The sequence below is a fragment of the Dromiciops gliroides genome, chromosome 2, assembly GCF_019393635.1.
Source record: "Dromiciops gliroides isolate mDroGli1 chromosome 2, mDroGli1.pri, whole genome shotgun sequence".
NCBI lineage: Eukaryota > Metazoa > Chordata > Mammalia > Microbiotheria > Microbiotheriidae > Dromiciops > Dromiciops gliroides.
In genome coordinates this window covers 156,136,187-156,154,656 of record NC_057862.1, presented here as the reverse complement: position 1 = coordinate 156,154,656, position 18,470 = coordinate 156,136,187, and the positions used below count along the sequence as shown (strand labels likewise).

The window sequence follows — 18,470 nt, the reverse complement described above, 5'->3', positions numbered from 1 at the left end:
CATCACCTAAAATATAGTTTGTAGAGACTTGATATCTTTGCAGTTTTATTTGGAAATTATGTAGAAATGTAGCAGTTAATATTCAAACAAGTTCTATTTACTTGGAACATTTTCTTTTACTTGTGAAAAGAAAATTTAAAAAAAAAGAAATTTCAGCATTTTCACTTCATAAATTTTGGATGAAATTGTTGATGCTGAAACTAATCAGAACCAGAACCAAATCCCAAATTAGAAATTTAGGAACCATTGAGAATTTATCAAGTTCACTTGCAAGGGAGCCTTGCCCACATGAGGGTGAAGGAGAGATTCCCTGAAGACCAAAAAGACATGGCTTGTATGGATTTCAATTTAGGCAAGATGTGTGTTTGGTGTAGGATACCTCTGGATTGGAGAGGGCTTGTTGCTGGGAGCTTACATGGTAGGATTAGGGAATATAATATCTGTCCTTTGATTGGATAGGGTCTTTTGCAGGGGCTAGTAACAGGAAAGGTTCTTTAGGTTAGTTATCTCTTGTAACCCTCTCCCTAATAGATAAGGACTGTCCTTGCTGTTTCAGTTGTAAGGAATGGTCAAAAAAAAGGGAGCAAGGGCTATAATGAAAACAGGATCAGAACAAGATAGAACTATAGACAAAATGGAGTTGCTTTAGTTTACTTGGCTACCCACTGTGTATAATTCATTACATTCTGTAAGACGAACAAGGAATCTAAGGTATGTTCCCTGCCTTTGAGGACCTAACAATTTTACTAAGGACTTATTAATCATCTACTGTATTCAGATAGTATAAGGGAGAATAAAACAAAATTGTGTACTTATATAAAACTTGATAAAAACAGTATTTCAAACTGTACAGTCACCAGAACTATATTCTCAAAAACTCATACGCTTTACTTGACAATGTAGAAGGTCAGGAGGAAAGGTCTATTGCACTGGAATGAGAGTGGAACACAGTCCAACGCAATGTCCAGGCACAAAAGCACCAGGCCTTAGGGGCAATTGATGCAGCTTCTGGTAAGGGAGGCCAGGGAGGGAGTTGGACAGCTGGACTCAGAGCACAGATTAAGGATTGAGACATTTTTTTAAAAGACATGGTCAATGTTGTTTTCCTTGATCATATGTGCTTGTAATAGGAGTTTTGCTTTTTTTGCTTTCTCAAGGCGAGAGAGGGAGGGAAGTGGAAGAGAAAGAATGATCTTCATCATTATAATAGACAGCATACTATGTACTGTGTGCTATGTACTATGTACCAGGCAATGTGCTAAGCACTTTATAAATATCTAATTCGATTATCACAACAATCCTTTGAGATAGGTGATGATATATCCTAATTTTAGAATTGAGGAAAACAGAAGTTAAGTGGCTTACCCACGGTCACTTAGTAAGTATCTGAGGCTAGATTTGAACTGAGGTCTTGCTGACTACAGGCCCAGCACTCTATCCTCTACACCACCTACTTGGAAAGCTGATCTTTGTTTGAAAATAAAATTAGGGGCAGCTAGGTGGCACAGTGGATAAAGCACCAGCCCTGGATTCAGGAGTAACTGAATTCAAATCTGGCCTCAGACACTTGACACTTACTAGCTGTGTGACCCTGGGCAATTCACTCAACCCCTATAGCCCCACAAAAAGAAAGAAAAAGAAAAGAAAATTTAATTTAAAAAATTGAGAACTTGAATGGACATGTATTCCAGAGTCCATATATGCCAACCCTGTATTTTACAGGTCAGGAAACTCAAGCCAGAGAGTTTAGTGCATCACCAAAAGTCATACAGGTGGTAAGTGTGTGATAAGGGCCTAAATGAAAGTGGCAGTAGAAATAGAAAGGAAGAATTGGTTGGGAGGAATGTAAAGGATTGATGGAACTTGATACTTGATTCTATATGGAAGAAGTAGAGGAGTCAGAAATAATTGTGAAACTGAACTTGGGTGAAAGCAGGAGGGGGATAGAGACTAGACTTGTGATTTCATTGATACAGGGAGCTAACTTCTCAATAAGAACAGCTCCCTCTACCAGTCCAGGATAGCATCTTCTCTCCCACCTGGTCTTGGAGAATACAGCCAGGAACACTGAGGAGTTGTGACTTCCCCAATGCTGCTCAGCCAGTATGTGTCAGAGGCAGTACTTGAACCCAAGGTCACCCTAGCTTTGAAGCTAGTCTTTTCTTTCTACTACACCAGCAAGATGACTATATTAAAATAGCTCATAAGCCCATATGGGATCAGAAATTTATTGCCATAATTTTAATATATTCTCATTCTTATTTTACCTTCTTGTCCCTGTCATTGATGATAGTTTTTTAAAAATTATTTTTCTTTTTAATGGATGCAAAATTCATCTATTTTTAAAACTATGAGTCATTTTCTTTTTTCCCCCCCAGGAAGTAATGGTTGCTGATGACCTTGAAAATGAGGTAGGAGGAAAAAAAAATGCTTTTTGGATGAAAAGATGTCTGTGTAAAAATTCTACATAACACTATTAGAGTAGAAAAAGAACTAGATTGTGAATCAAGAAACTTGGATTCTAGTCCTAGTTATCAGTCAGTTAACATTTATTGAATGCCTATGTTTCAGGCCTTGTGTTAAGTGCCTGAGTAAGAAAAGTATTAGACAGTACTTGCCCTCAAAGAGTTCATAGTCTAATGGGGGTGGTGCTAGAGGTGGGGGTGGGATGGGGTGTGAGGCTTCCAGCTTGAGCATGATAAAGTCCTGCAGCCAGGATGTGAAATTATCTGAGGGGAGGTATGTTTCACAATTGGTTTTATCTTAGAGACTGGTGAATTTCTAGAGATGATGAAATCCGGCTAAGTAGCTGGAAGGTTTGGGGGGGAGGGGGGTTAGAAGTTAAACTAAATTGTTCTTCCACCTGTAAAATTCAGAGACAGAGAGATAAGACAGATAGGGTTGGGGAAACACACACACACACACACACACACACACACACAACTAAGTACTTACTATATACTGGGTGTTTTGTTAAAGTGGGAATATAAATATAAACAAACAAGACCATCCCTACTGTCAAGGTGCTTCCATTCTAAGGGGAAAGAAAACACATAAATGGGAATCTGGAAAGTGAGGAAAGTAAGGAAATAAGGCAGCTGGTGAGGAGATAAGAAAAGTCCAGAGAGTGAGAAGTGAAGTGAATATAGCTAGGGCCCCTTGTGAAATGATAGCTCATGCTTGGGGAGTTGCCATCAGCAGGAGAGCAGGATTGCAGGCATAGATATTTTTTCTGGGTGGAAAGGTGGTTGTCAAGTAACTAGAGAAGACTAGAGTGTGAGTTGGCTGGTCTATATTATTCATAATAGTCCCTTTTAATGCTAAAATTCTTTCATTTCTTTTTAATCTTTCAACAAATATTGAAATGTTTCAGCAAATGTTGCAGTGGTAAACATTGTGTTCACAATATCATGAAATTTTCCATTTTCTGAGGACTTGGATAGGTTATGAGGTAGGGAGGCAGTGTCAGTCTGACCTATAGTTTCATCAGTATAGGGACTTCTTGGTTTTTAGTTTAGTGTTTTTGTTTTTTGTTTTTTTTTTCCATTTCAGAAAGAAAAATTGAGATCCCTTTTGACAGCCAAGGAAAAACAGCATGAAGAAAGCATAAGGACCATTGAAGCTCTGAAAAATAGATTTAAATATTATGAGGTAATGTTGTTGAATCATGGATTCAATTTAACTTTAAGGGACAAATTTAATTACTTTTAAACTTTATTATTTTAAAAAAACACAACCCTGTATATTGTTGTTGTTTTTGTTTTTCTACGGGTTAGATATCCCTATGTGTATATTCACATAAAATGACTTGTTCCTACAAATAGCAAGATCTCAAGGATTGTATGTTTTTATAAGTTTATTATTTCATTTGGAGTACCATGGTCAGACTTGACCTACCATTGAACTAGTTAGCTTTTTTCTATTCCATAACTATAGACCTGTTCCAAGTGGCTGTGTTTCAGATAGATACCATTAGTCACTGGGATATAGGAGAAAATGTGACTTAGGATATATCCATAACTGTTACTGGAAAAACAGCTTCAAAAATCTTTATAAATTTAAGGTATGGTATCATATTTGAATACAAAGATAGTACATCCCCACTTCTTTGGCTTACTTCATGTGTATATGCTTCTTATACCTGCTGTGTGACTATAGGCATGTCACTTAACCATTCTTAAACTCAGGTCATATTTATATAGTGCCTACTATGTGCTAGACACTGCTTTACAAATATATCTCATCTGATCCTCATGACAACCTTGGGAGGCAGGCCCTATTACTACCTTTTTTTTTTTCCTCTTGGGGCAATGAGGGTTAAGTGACTTGCCCAGGGTCACACAGCTAGTAAGTGTCAAGTGTCTGAGGCTGCATTTGAACTCAGGTCCTCCTAAATCCAGGGCCACTGCTCTATTCACTGTGCCATGTAGCTGCCCCCCTATTATTACATTTCAACAAAGTTTGAATATTTACTAAGATTTTAACTTTCTAAATTGTAATTATCCACCCCTTTGATGTATCCTGTTAATAGAAAATATTCTTCTAATAAACGTCAAATTAAATGAGACACTTTTTCTCCCCTTTGTAACCTATCACAATACAGAGTTTATCTGGGGGCCATTAGTCTAAAAGAGTGACCATTTTTTGATTAAGTCAGTTATGAATAGTTATAGCTGACATAATATATCCAGTTTGCAGATATCTTTAATAAAGTGTTACCAAAAAATCCTCTATTTGTATTATCTCCCATACATTGATAATTTATCTTGAAAAATTACTTTTTAAATTACTTTGAAGGTATATTGCAGTGCATGTTTTGATTAGTGTTAAATTTTCTAAATAAAAGGTCTTGCTCATCCACATAATATAATTATTAGTTGCTAGTACTTAATAATGATAGTTTAGTGATAATGTTTATGATTTTATACTAGAATATGGACTTGTAAATGTTAATGTGTTCCCCCTAAAATATATATATATATATATACATATGTATACACACACACACAGTATTTTTGTAGTAACTTCTCAAGAGATACATTAAATCTATGTATTTGTGTCGTGTAGAATCAAGAACAATTCAAATATATGGACATTTAAAGTTTTTGGAATCTCTCTATGACCTCCCTTAGTCCCAAGTTGGGTTATGAAAACTCTCCTTATTGGCTCTATCCAAGACTCTGTCTTCATCCTGGTAGCTGCCAGCCATCTTTATCTAGCTTCAAAAGTATTTAAAATACACTAGAAATCTTTGCTGACAAGCGTTGGCTCTCTGAAATTCCATAACAGTTTCATAATAACACCATGACATAATTGTAGTGCCCTTGTTACTAGTTAAATGTATGATCTTGAACAAGTTGCTTAACCTTTCTGGACTCTAGTTTCTACATCTGTAAAATAAGGGAGTTGAATTAGAAAATCCGAAAGTTCGCTTTCCATTTAAAAATTCTGTTATTATAGATAGTTTCTTTGCAAAGTGATTTGTGTTTTTGATGTTTCAACTTCCAGAAAACCTATCATTCTTTTACATAGATATAGTAGAATTTGTGATGGCCTGGTAAAAAGACCACATCTTGGGGGCAGCTAGGTGGCACAGTGGATAAAGCACCAGCCCTGGATTCAGGAGGACCTGAGTTCAAATCCAGCCTCAGTCACTTGACACTTACTAGCTGTGTGACCCTGGGCAAGTCATTTAACCCTCCTTGCCCTGCCAAAAACAAATAAACAAACAAAAACCAAAAGGACCACACCTTGCTAATTAGTCGACTAATAGAAACTTTGTTATTTAAGACAAGACACAGACAGAAGCTCCTTTATAGGGCTTAAAGGATTTTTATATACCCCTCAGGAACAATAGCTAGTTTCTATTAATAATAGTGGTGATGATAATAGCATTATATAGCACCTACTATGTTCCAGGCACAGTTCTAAGCACTTTACAAATATCATCTCATTTGTTCCTCATAAGGACCCTGAGAGGTAGATGACATTATTATTCCTATTTTACAGCTGAGAAAACCAAGGAAACAGATTTAGTGACTTGCCTGGGGTCACCTAGCAGTGCCTCAGGTTACTTTTGAACAGTCAGTTTTCCTGATTCCAAGCCCAGCTGCTTTATTCACTGCATTGCCTCACTGCCCCATAACCATCTGCCTTAGTCTTACTGGCAGCCTTGCTGTAAGAATTTTATAATTGTCTAGTGACAAGGAAATGGATGGAAAAGGTTTACCAGGCATTTGCCTTCTTGCTTTGGGTGAAATGGAGGACAATTTCCAAAATTGAGTCACTTGTGTTATGAAAAGTTATAGGAAATTAGATGGGCCTCCATTCTCCTATCTCCACAGTGATAAAGCAAATAGTAAGTATGTGGAAAGTTGTTTTGAAGTTATTTCCATTCTATTTCTTCTAGGCAGGCAAGATTATCAGTTATTCCCAGAAAATATGCATTTCTTATAATGTCTGTTTTTATTTGAAAAGTACAGTAAATCCCATTATTCCTAACAAGTTTATTAAATAGTTGTAATTTTAGTGGATTTTGAGCAAAATGTATAGTGGGGAAAAAATGAAGCATATCAGATGGCCTAGTGTCATGGAAAGAGCATTGAATTCAGTCTCAGGTGACTTGGGTTTGAATCCCAGTTCTGATACTTGCTCACTATGTAGCCAGGAGCATGTCATTTAACCTCTTTGAGGTTCTAATTTCCATATCTATAAAATTGACCGAAGGCACACTTGCACTACCAACTTCACTGTCCTAAGTAAAATATTCTGTGAACTCTAAAGATTAAAATGAATGTGAATTTTAATTTTTATTATTTTCTGTATCATACCAATGCAGAACTGAATAAAATCAAGCAGCTAAATTATTATAATTTGTTATTCTCATTTTAGAGTGACTATGGGGGAGCAGGAAGTCACTTCAATAATCGTAAGTACCTAAATACAGGTTATACTTCATATTTATATTATCATGAGAAGAATGGTAATTTGGATTTACTGGATGTAACTCTTCTTGATGGTGCTACTAAATTTAATCTAATTACTAATGTATTTTACTTCTGTAAGACTAGATGGAAACAACCAGAGTTACATGTGTTACTTAAGGGTTTTAACTCTTACATTTTGTATTTATATCAAGTATATATTTGTATAGTCAGTGTCTGTGCTACCATGTTGACTTTGTATATCATGAAGTAAGACTATTTTTTTAATTGAAAGGAAGGTACCCTCCCTCACATATTAAGGGAAATTTTTGCATACATTCCTGAAGGTGATAAATATTTTAAAACTTCTTGGAATTGCAAGAAACCACTATTACAATTTGAAGCTATACATAGTTTTTAACTTTCAAGTTTTTTTTCCATTGTTCTCTACTTTAATCTCCTTGGTGTGTAACAGTGTACATACACACACACACACACACACACACACACACACACACATTCTCCTTTACTAATGCTCTTCTCCACTAGCTTGTGTTGGTATGCAGATTGCCCTGGTTTTCTAATAAATGTCATCAGAGCACAAGCTCTGACACTTCCATCAAGCTGGAAAGGCTTTGAGTATTGTCTCGGTGATGAAATTTTGCTTCTCAGGTCTTATTTGGGGAGACTTAAACCCAGTTTAGCTATAAGTTAATTGAATATTTGACCACAGTAGTTTTCAGAGTTAGTATACTCAATTTTGGGAGCGGTTATTTATGATCAGTATTGATGGAGGCAATATCCATGTTAATGAAATTCTGAAACTTAAGTGTATAAAGTAGTACATTTTATACACAAAAAACCCTCAAAGAATTAAGGGAGAATTAACTAGTTATATTTAGTTAGAGGTACCAGTTATTAATGTTCTGATCATACACGAGTTAGTACTTAAGGTAAATTTTCATTTTTCATAGTTATACTGTATATTCTTTGAATTATTACACATATATCAAACTCTTACTGTGTGCAAAGTACTGTGCTAAAAGGAAAAACAATAATCCAGTCCCTGCCTTTCAAGGAGCTTACAGTCTAACAGAAGCATAAGAAATAATAAAGTTAATAGCTCTGAACAAAGTTCTAGAAAAAGTATTAAGAGGGAGGTAACTTTAAAAAAAGATATGTATATATAATTTAACACAGTAAATGCACATTAAGAAATTGTCATTGTTTATATAGGAAAAATCTGAAATTCTTATAAGCAGTTTTACAGTCATTTTGTTTTATGATTCAAGCTGTAAGTTGATCATATAAGAAAATGAACAAACATCTTCTATTAACAAGTTAACAAACCATCTACTGTATATTTTTGCTGGGGAATCAGGCCATGCTTCATTGTAATAGTGTAGCTTATATTTATAAAGCACCTGAAGGTTTTCAGAATGTTTCCTCATAAGGAAGAAAGCATTTCCTTATTCCTCCAGGCTCCTATGTTTATAACTGTGTTGTTATCATCTCCATGCTTATTTTCCCCCAACATATCTAAACTTGCCAAAACTTACCTTTTTTAACTCTTTATACCAACTCCTACATTGTTGGATGCATTTTATGTACTCACACAACTAACACAACCTTCTTTCACTTAATCTTCTTGTCACAGGCGAGATAGGTGGTGAGGGGTCCTTAGACATTCCTCTTTAAAGAATTATACCTTCTCACACACAAATCCAATTAGAATAAAATAATCTTCTATTTAAGCCCTAGAGAAAGGAGATCTTGAGAGGAGTCTTGAGGGGAGATAGTTCCAGAGACATGGTTCTCTGAGATATTTATCTTCTCAAACAGGAGAAAGGCCATAGCTTTTATAGATGGTAGATGGGGTGACTGGATAGGTCACCAGCTGACAACGGAAAGTTCCCTTTGGGGGTAGGGAAGGCTTGAGTGAAGCCTTGAATGAGAGGACTTATAGAGTTATCTCTGTCCTCTGTGGCAGCAGCCACAACTAATGGGCTTTTCTTTCTTACTTCTCAAGGCGTGCTCATCTTTTAGCTAGTGGGCCAGTTTCCCAACCCCATAACATTCTTGCTTCAAGTGTCTTCCCATTCCATTTCATACTACACACTGCTGCCAAATTGAATTTCCGTAAGCACAGTTCTAACCATGTCACTTCCCTACTCACTAAGCTCCTTTGGCTCCCTATTCCTTTTAAGATAAATATAATGCTTCTTTTTAACTTTTAGTTTTCACAGCTTGGACCCACCTTATTTTTTTCAGCTTTATTGTACATCCCTCCACCTTCTGAACTCTGCAATCCGGCCAAGCCACCCTTCTCTCTATTTCCCCACACATGACTCTACCTCCCATCTCTATGCTTTTGCACTGGCCATCCCCCATGCTTGGAATATATTTACTTTTGCTTCAAAGGACTTCACTCGTCCTTTAAGATGAAACTTAAACATCATCTTCTGCATGAAACCTTTTGTGATTCTTTTACCCATTTACTGGTGTCCTCTCACCCAAACTACCATTCATTTAAATATTTTGTATTTATTCTCATGTGTGTCCTTGTTGAGAGCAAGAATTGTTTTATTCTTTGTACTTATATCCCCATTGCCTAGCATAGTGTCTAACACTTGGGAGGTGCTTAATAAGTGCTTGTTGATTGATTAATTGAAAGGAGACTGTGGGGACTTGGAATTATGAGGACCTATGGTTGAATCCTGCATCTGATGCTTATTAGTTATGGAACCGGAGGCATTTTAAGGATGAAGAGATTAAGCAATAACACCTGACCCACAGGGTTGTTGTGAGGATCAAAATAGACAATGGATATAAAGTACTTGACAAATCTTAAAGCACTTTACAAATTTCGGTTATTGTTATTCCTCCTGTGAAATTATTCCTTTCTCATTTACAATTGAGAAAACTTAGGCTCATAAAGTATAAGTGACATAATCTGAATAGGAACTAGGATGTGGAAGAGAAGTTCTCTGAGCTGGGCTTTAAAAGGAGAAAAGAATTTAATAAAGTCTGTTCCAGGCATCAGGGACAAACTATGACACTACATAGAGGTAGAAGAATTCAATGAAGTCACAGAATTCCGGAGTTAGAAGTGACTTGAGGGATTCTTTGGGCTAACCCGCACCTGAAATAGAAAACTCTTTATGATATACCTGAGAAATTTCTGCCCTTTGTTTAAAGAAGCAACAGCAATAATAATAACAATAATAGTTAACAGTTATATTAGGGCTTTAAGAATTATAAAGTGCTTTATATGTTGTCTCCTTTGGTTCTCATAATAACCCTGGGATATAGGTGCTGTTATCCCATTTTTCAGATGAGAAAACTGAGGCATAGAAACCCACTTTTGGGTAACTAATTATTAGGAAGTTAGTTCTTAAATCAAGTCTAAATTTGCCCTGGGGGTGTAATTTCAACCCACTACTATTAATTCTGCCTTTTGGAACCAAGTGGGGAACAGAGGTAGTCTAGTTATTCTGGGGTATAGGGTGCATGATGGGGAATAATGTGAAAATAAGGTTGGATGGAAGATATGGAGAACATTAAATGCCTGACTGAAAAAAGAGAATGATACTGTTCAGTGTGTCCTAGGACTGACCAAATTTTCATATCTTTGGTCCTGTTTTTTTTTTTCCTTCCTTCCCTTTCTCCACCACCCCATTCCCTCCAGCCACCAAACTCACTGTCTACTGCCTCTCTAACCCTTCACTTCTCTTATTCTTTCCTCTACTTTGCATGACCATATGTCTTTCCAAATTTTCTTTTTTTTTTTTTTTACATGCCACATTATTATCCTTCTCAGGTTGTTTGACACATGGTTTGTTTCCAATTTTTTGTCATTACAAATGTGAGTTTTTTTGTGTGGATAAATCATGTTTTCCTAATGATTTTTGTGAGAATAGAGTCCTATCAATGGAGCTATTGTATAACATCTGTGATCAGTTTTAGTGCTCTTACTGTATATTGGCATTTTATTCTCCAAAATGTTTTGGATTATTCTTTAGATTCACTAATAATGTGCTTGTTTCCCCAAAGCCATGCTAATCTTAGATTTTAACTGTTTAAAAATATTTTGCACATTCTAGTGATATAAAGTGCATCTTAAGCTTGTCTTGATTTGCTTTTCTTCATTTCTTTTGGGAAGGTAGCATGGCATAGTGGCCAGAGTGATGGATTAGGAGTTAGAAAATCTGGGTTCTTATTCCATGAGCTCTGCCATTTACTCTCTGTGTGACCTTGGGAAAGTGCCTGGAGTCATTTCTTGTAGAATCTATAAAACGAGGGGTTTGGACTAGTTAATAACCTCAGCTCTCAATGTTCGATCCTCACACTTTCCATGTGACTTTTAAACAGTTTTTTCTCCATAAATGTTTTAGTTTTGTTCCTTGAACACTGCTCCCTCAAGGAGCATGTATTGGTTTTGGAGACAGATAGCACTTCCTTAAATGTTGATTTTTAAAAAAAAACGCTTCATGAATTTTGTTGCCAAGTTATTAACTCCATAATATATTTAAAACTGAAGTACTTTTATTTTGCATAGTCTTCTAGCTAAATATGGTAACATTGATGTCTTTTAGTCCTTCGTGATCTCAATTCAGTTTTGTTATGATTAGTTACACTCCCTCTTGTCATGATTTTTAATAATAACTCACATCAATACAGCACTTTAAGGTTTACTACATGTAAACAGAAGCTTTGTAAAGCAGGCAGGGAAAATATTTTCACCCCCATCACACGGGTGGAAAACTTCTGCTCTGAGAGGAGTAGTTGATGTGACTTACTCAAGGTTACATAGCCAGTTAAATGTGAGATAAGGTCCTGGAGCACATGTTCAAACAATCAACTTTACAAGTATGTGTGTGTGTGTGTGGGGGGGGGGGCACAGAGGCTTTTGTGTGTCCAGGACTAGAAAGGTGATGTTCTTACCGTTCTTTCCCTTGGTCAGAACACATTCTAAATACTGTCTTCAGTACTAGGCACCACATTTTAAAAATAACATTTACAAACTGACACCACCTCCCAACTTTGAAGAGGAAGACAACCAGGATGGAAACAGGCCTGATCTTGCCTGTTGATATCGGTTGAAGGAAGGTGGCCATGTTTATTTAGCTTGTTTAAGAGTAGACATGAGACTAGAAGTTCAGCTTTAGAGACCATATAAGCCACACCCTTGTTTTATTTTTGAAGAAACAAGGATCTGAATGGTTGAGTGACTTTTCCCTACATGCAGTATAGTAGAACTGGAATTCGAACCCAGGTTCTCAGGCTCAGAATCCAACAGTTTTTCTTATGTGTTCTTAGAGGTCTTCAAGTACTGGAAGGACTGTCATATGGAAAAGGAATTAAACTTTTTTCTTCTCAGCTCCAGAAGGCAGAATGAGAAGCAGTTGTAGAAAAATAGATTTAGAGTTGATTGTGGGAAAAGTTAAATAACAAATAGAATATAAGTTCCTTCAAGACAGGAACTATTTGGTTTTTCCTTTGTATCATTAATGCCTAGCACAATGTAGGTACTTAATAACTGCTCACTGAATTGGATTGAATGAATTGAAATATACTGTCATGGGGCGGTAGTGATTTTCTCCTAACTAGATGTCTTCAAGAAAAGTCTAGATGATTTTCGTTGGCCAGAATATAGAGTGGGTTCTTGTCATAGATTTCTTTTATGTCCCTTTCCATTTTGGGGGTTCTTTTATTCTGTGATTTTAATATCTTTTCCTTTTGGAATTGATTCTATCTTATGTAAAAGCTGTTAGGATTAAATGTATTTTTATATTTCTCTCACTTTACTTTTCTTTGTATGTAACAAGTTGAGATTATAGAACCAAGCTAACAGTTAAACTTTAATTTTTCTGAATATTTAGATTATAATTTCTTTTTTGTTAATTTAGGAAAAGAAGATATGCTTCATAAGCAGAATCAGATTTTTGTTTCAGAACCACAGGTAACTTTCTCTCTCTTGAACAAAAATCCATTTTTAATTTTTTTTATAACTTTTTTACATTAAACAGAATTTACATATTTTTAAAAATTGCTTATTGGAGAAACAAGTTCTAGTGCTTTGTAACAGGTTCGTTGCCCATCCCTAAGGCTGGTTTAAAAAGATTTAGCAGTTTCTGGATACCTCTGAAGTAAATGTTCTTAGAGTAATTGAGCAAATCAGTAAAGATTCTTTTTGTTTGTGATTAACATGTTTTCATAACTCCAGTCAGCTCTTAATTATTTGTACATATGAAGGGGAACAAAGACATGAATAACTTTTAAAAATTCTTTATTTTTAGAATTATTGTAGTTTGTACTTGCATTTGAAAACAAGGTGTTCCAGGGACTTAACTTCAATGAAAATTTGATTTAAAGTGAGAAAGCGCTTTTTTTGTTGTTATTTTTGTGTTGTTTTAGTATATTCCCTTCTGTTTACTCTCCTACTTTCCTCCATTTTGTTCTGGGAAAAAGACCTTTATTTGCCATTAACCTTGGATAAGTCACTTATTGTCTCTTGGCCTCAGTTTTTCTCATCCATAAAATAACCGTGTTGGACTAAATAATCTGCACATTCTTGCTGTAAGTTTCATGAATGAATGAAGAAAGCATTTCTTTATATGTGTAAAGCTTTGTGCTAAGTGCTGATGATATAAATAGGAAAGAAAGATGGGCCTTGCTCTCAGAGAACTCACATTGTGATGACGGAAACAACATGAAGGGAAGCTATATTCTATGACTTTTTTAAGGGAACAGTAAAATGTCAACAAAACATATTTAAGAATCTTAGGCATAAACTCTTAATAATGAATACTGACAGTTTAGATCAATGAACTTTGATAGTAACATTAGCTACTGATTAACTTCCACCAGTTCATCATAATTTAAGATTTGCTTTATAAACACATTTAGAGAAAATTTCTGCTGCAAATTTGCTTCTGTGTTATAAGCTTCCTTTCTCTCAATCTTTTTGAGGATGGCTTGGGTTTAATTGATTAGCCTTTATAATCACACAAAAATAAAGTGCTTAAAATAGTTTTCCTTTACTTATCAAATATTTATTGAGAGACCTTGTGGCATATTGAACCTCTAGAGGCCTAGCTTTGGAGTCAAGAAGACCCATTAATTGAGTTCTGACTCTACCTTTTACAAACTAGGGGAAAGTCACTTAACCTTGAAATGTATGAAGCAACTCAGTAAGACTATAAATGGTGGATGAGTTGCTGTTCTACTTCTGGAAAAAGAAGTTTTTTGCTAATATCACAGATCTGTGACACCTCTTATACCCCCTGCCAATTTTGTGCTTGCTATTGGGGATAAGGAGCTAAAAAATGATAGCTTATTATAATTGTACTCTGCCTATTGCTGATATATGTAAGATAGTATATTAAAAATATATTTTTTTGGGGGGGGTGGGACAATGGAGGTTAAGCAAGTTGCCCAGGGTCACACAGCTAGTAAGTGTCAAGTGTCTGAGGTCGGATTTGAACTCAGGTACTCCTGAATCCAGGGCTGGTGCCTTATCCACTGCGCCACCTAGCTGCCCCTATATTAAAAATCTTAATGAAGTATAATTATAGATGATTCTTTTATTCAACAAAAATGTATTTGTTATCTTTAATAAACATACCATGCTTTAAAAACTTTGAATATTTCCATATGCAAAGAAAAATTTAAAAGGGAAATTGCATACGATACTGTAAATCTTCACTTTCAAGCTTATTTAAAAAAATATAATAAATTCAATACATTTGTTTAAAACTTGTTCAGCTTGTCAGTATCTCCCTCTTGATCTCCTCCTGTTCTCTTCGATGCATTTTAAAAAATGCTCTATTGGAGCTTTTTTTCTCTCTCTTTTGGATCACTATCACTATCCACCTCCAATATTATTATTCTTATTAATAATAATAATAATAATAATAATAATAATAATAATAATAATAATAATAATACAAACCTTCCTAGCAGTTAACCCATTCTTTTGTCATTTCTTATGGTGCAATAATATTCCAGTATTTATTTATTCAACCATTCCCCAATCATTGGGTACCCCCTTAGTTTCTAGTTTTTTGCTAAAACAAAAATGTGCTCTTGCTGACATTTTTGTATATACAGGTCCTTTCCCTCTTTCATTTAACTCATTGTTATAGATGTAGTAGTGGTATTGCTGGATCTAAATCTCTTATCCTATGCACAAGTTCTAGGTGAGAAGATTGACCCAGACCCAGACATAAACACAAATGAAAATAAACTTTTAAAAATTATTTTTCATTATTTGGTAAGCACCAATAAACATAAACATTTCTACAGATAAAGAATAGAAAAAGAGAATTATATATAAAACCATGAGTTTATACGGTTTATTTTGAAAATATTAAATAAAGCCAACATGTTAGTTTCAAAGTTGTCCCTATTTGTGTCTCCGGGGTGTAGGGTGTGTTCAGGAAAGACTAGTACCTCTGTTGTGAGGGCTGGTGAGCCCCGTTCAGGGAGGGCTTTTTGGTTGTTTACCTGATCTACCTCTTACCTGTGGCTCCCAGAAAATGTAGCATGTACAGTGGCCATATTTCAGTAAATCATTTTGGCAGACAGGCTAAGCCAGGCTGAGGGTAACTGAGAGGTCTCAAACCCATCCGTGATTTGGGGGGGGTCTACCCCAAGCATGTGAAAACTTCTGTAGGGTACCATGCCTTTAGCTGTATGGCCAGGTCTCACACAGGAAAATCTGACCTCCCATTCACCCCTTTACATAAGAGGAGGTATGTGTGCATGTGCATCTTTCAGAGACACTGTTATATCATTAGCCTGCCCTTGACAGTCATGGACACTTTCTTATCAAGTTTCCCAGGAAATTAGATGTGTTCTCCAGGTCTCTGTCTTGCTTGCCTTCTTTGCTCCTCCCTCTAAAAGGAACCCCATTAGGATAGGATAGGATGGGATGGGATGGGAATTCACATAACATCTGCTAGCTGTACCAGACATTAACTTTCTGTATGTGAGTCTCCTTTAAATAAATTCTGTATCTTTCATCCTGGAGCTGCCAGCATCTTTCTTTGGTATTGAGTTTTTATCTTGGTATGGGGTGGGTATCGTATACCCAAGCCCATGCCCATACCCAACAACTTCCTCTGGTGGATTGGGCCGGTGAGAACATTTTGTCCCCGTGGCCATGAAGGCAGGTGAAGCAGGCACTGTGGAGAGCTTAGAGTTTGGTTAGACATCAGAGACACCAAGGTCAACCCTTGTATCCCAAGCCATCACCAGTTGTCTTGGCTCTGTCCTTCCACTGAACTGCGATGACTCTGAAAGAGAGAGAGCGTATGAGGCTGGTGACTGTGCAACTCTGCCTCACTTGAATCCAATCAAAAGATGTCACCTATACCTTTTTTTTTTTAACCAATTTTACCTATCTTAAAGTTCTGTGGTGACAGACAAGTGGTGAAGCAGCAAGTGTGGATACACTGGGAGCTGTAGTCACAACCCTGCACTTAGGTGGCTCAGGCCATAGGATCCTCTTACTGGAAGTTGCAGTGGGATTTGGCAGCCCCCAGGTGTCTGAGCAGCCTTTGAAGGGCCACACTACCCTCCTCCTGGTGGGAGGAGGGGGCTAGAAAAGGTGCCCTAAAAATCATCTGCTTACCCAACCCTGGCCTGATTACTGCTGCAGGTGGGGATCCCACTATATGGTTGAAACACAGAAGAAAAATGTATAAAACCTTCTACAAAGATGCTTCCACTCACCATCAGTCCATGGAATGTGTGCACCCTTACAGACTACATAAAATCCAGTAAGTAGATCTGAAAGACAAACGACTCTTGTTGTGCAAAAACACAGTAGGTATCACATGCAAATAGCAGCCCTGAGTGAAACAAGGCTGGCACATGAAGGTCAGATTTCTGAAGTTGCAGCTGGACACACGTTTTTCTGGAGTGGCCACAGTGAAGAGAAGCACCATGAATTTGGTGTAGGTTTTGCAATCAAAACTAATGTATACAGAGGGGGCAGCTAGGTGGTGCAGTGGATGAAGCACCAGCCCTGGATTCAGGAGGACCTGAGTTCAAATCCGGCCTCAGACACTTGACCCTTACTAGCTGTGTGACCTTGAGCAAGTCACTTAACCCTCATTTCCCTGCAAAAAAAAAAATAAATAAATATTTGGGGCAGCTAGGTGGCACAGTGGATAGAGCACCGGCCCTGAAGTCAGGAGTACCTGAGTTCAAATCCGGCCTCAGACACTTAACACTTACTAGCTGTGTGACCCTGGGCAAGTCACTTAACCCCAATTGCCTCACTAAAAAAAAAAAAAAATTAAAACTAATGTATACAACAAGCTTGTATACCTACCAAAAGGAGTAAATGACAGGCTCTTGACAATGAGATTGCCATTTGCAGGAAAGTGGTATGCCACCATCATCAATGCCTGTGCTCTCACCATGACAAACCCTGATGAAGTCAAAGAAAAATTTTATGAAGACCTGGAGACTCTTATCAATGTACCAAAAGAGAACAAGCTTATAATTCTGGGTGACTTTAATGCTAGAGGAGGCACAGACTAGCAGACATGATATGGAGTTCTTGGGAGGAATGGAGTTGGAAATAGTAACAGAATTGGTCACTTACTACTGAAGACTTGTTAATATCATGACCTTTTTATCACCAACACTATCTTACATTTACCTAAATACAATAAAACTTTGTGGTTCTACCATCGCAGCAAACATTGGCATTTAATAGACTGTGTGATTGTAAGGAGAAGAAACAGGCAGGATATAAGAGTGATGAAGGCAATGTATTGTTCAGAGTGCTGGACTGATTATAGACTTAACCTCTCCAAGTTAAATATTCACATTCAACAAAAGCAGTGGCCCCAAGGCTGCCAAGATGATAACCAGAAGACTTAATGTCAACAGATTAGATCATTTCTCTGAGTGAGAAGAGTTTATTCCTAACTTGGAGAGAAAGCTGAGCCAACACATGGTTGGCAATAGTGGAGCAGAAAAGGAGTGGGCAGTTTTCAGAGATTTGGTGTGCAGCGCTGCATTTTTGCTTATCTGATCAGAACACTCAAAAATATCAAGACTGGTTTGATGCAAATGATGGGGAAATTTGGAAGCCATTAAATAAAAAACAAGAACTCCATAAGATTTACCATTAGGATAGTTTGTCCATCCCTAAGAATGTTAACTACATCAGAAGTAAAGTACAAGTGAAGCTTAGAGAGATGCAGGATTCTTGGCTCAGTAAGAAGGTAGATGAAATTCCATTTTATGCTAATAGTAACAATTCAAAGCACTTTTATAATGTCCTGAAAGCTATTTATGGGCCAAACATATATGGTGCGTCTCAACTACTCTGTGCTAATGGAACCATATTGATTAGTGATAAGGACATGATCCTGGAGAGATGGGCTGAACACTTCCATAGTGTTCTCAACAGACTATCATCAATCAATACTGAAGCCATTGACTGTTTACTTCAGGTTGAAGTCATCCCCTCTCTAGACAAATTTCCAACTGAAGAAGAGGTTTTGAATGCCATTGGACTCCTCT

At 36.7% G+C, this 18,470-nt stretch overlaps 1 protein-coding gene across 3 annotated transcripts in view; it reads left to right on the top strand.

Annotated features, from left to right (window-relative positions):
* UACA (uveal autoantigen with coiled-coil domains and ankyrin repeats) overlaps positions 1 to 18,470 on the top strand; it is a 113,981-nt gene that overhangs the window by 73,594 nt on the left and 21,917 nt on the right. For all 3 annotated transcript variants that reach the window (XM_043985434.1, XM_043985433.1, XM_043985435.1), the window contains exons 12-15: positions 2,379 to 2,411; positions 3,553 to 3,651; positions 6,892 to 6,928; positions 12,833 to 12,885. In XM_043985434.1, the coding sequence (XP_043841369.1) occupies positions 2,379 to 2,411; positions 3,553 to 3,651; positions 6,892 to 6,928; positions 12,833 to 12,885 (222 nt within the window). The remainder of the gene's footprint in view (positions 1 to 2,378; positions 2,412 to 3,552; positions 3,652 to 6,891; positions 6,929 to 12,832; positions 12,886 to 18,470) is intronic.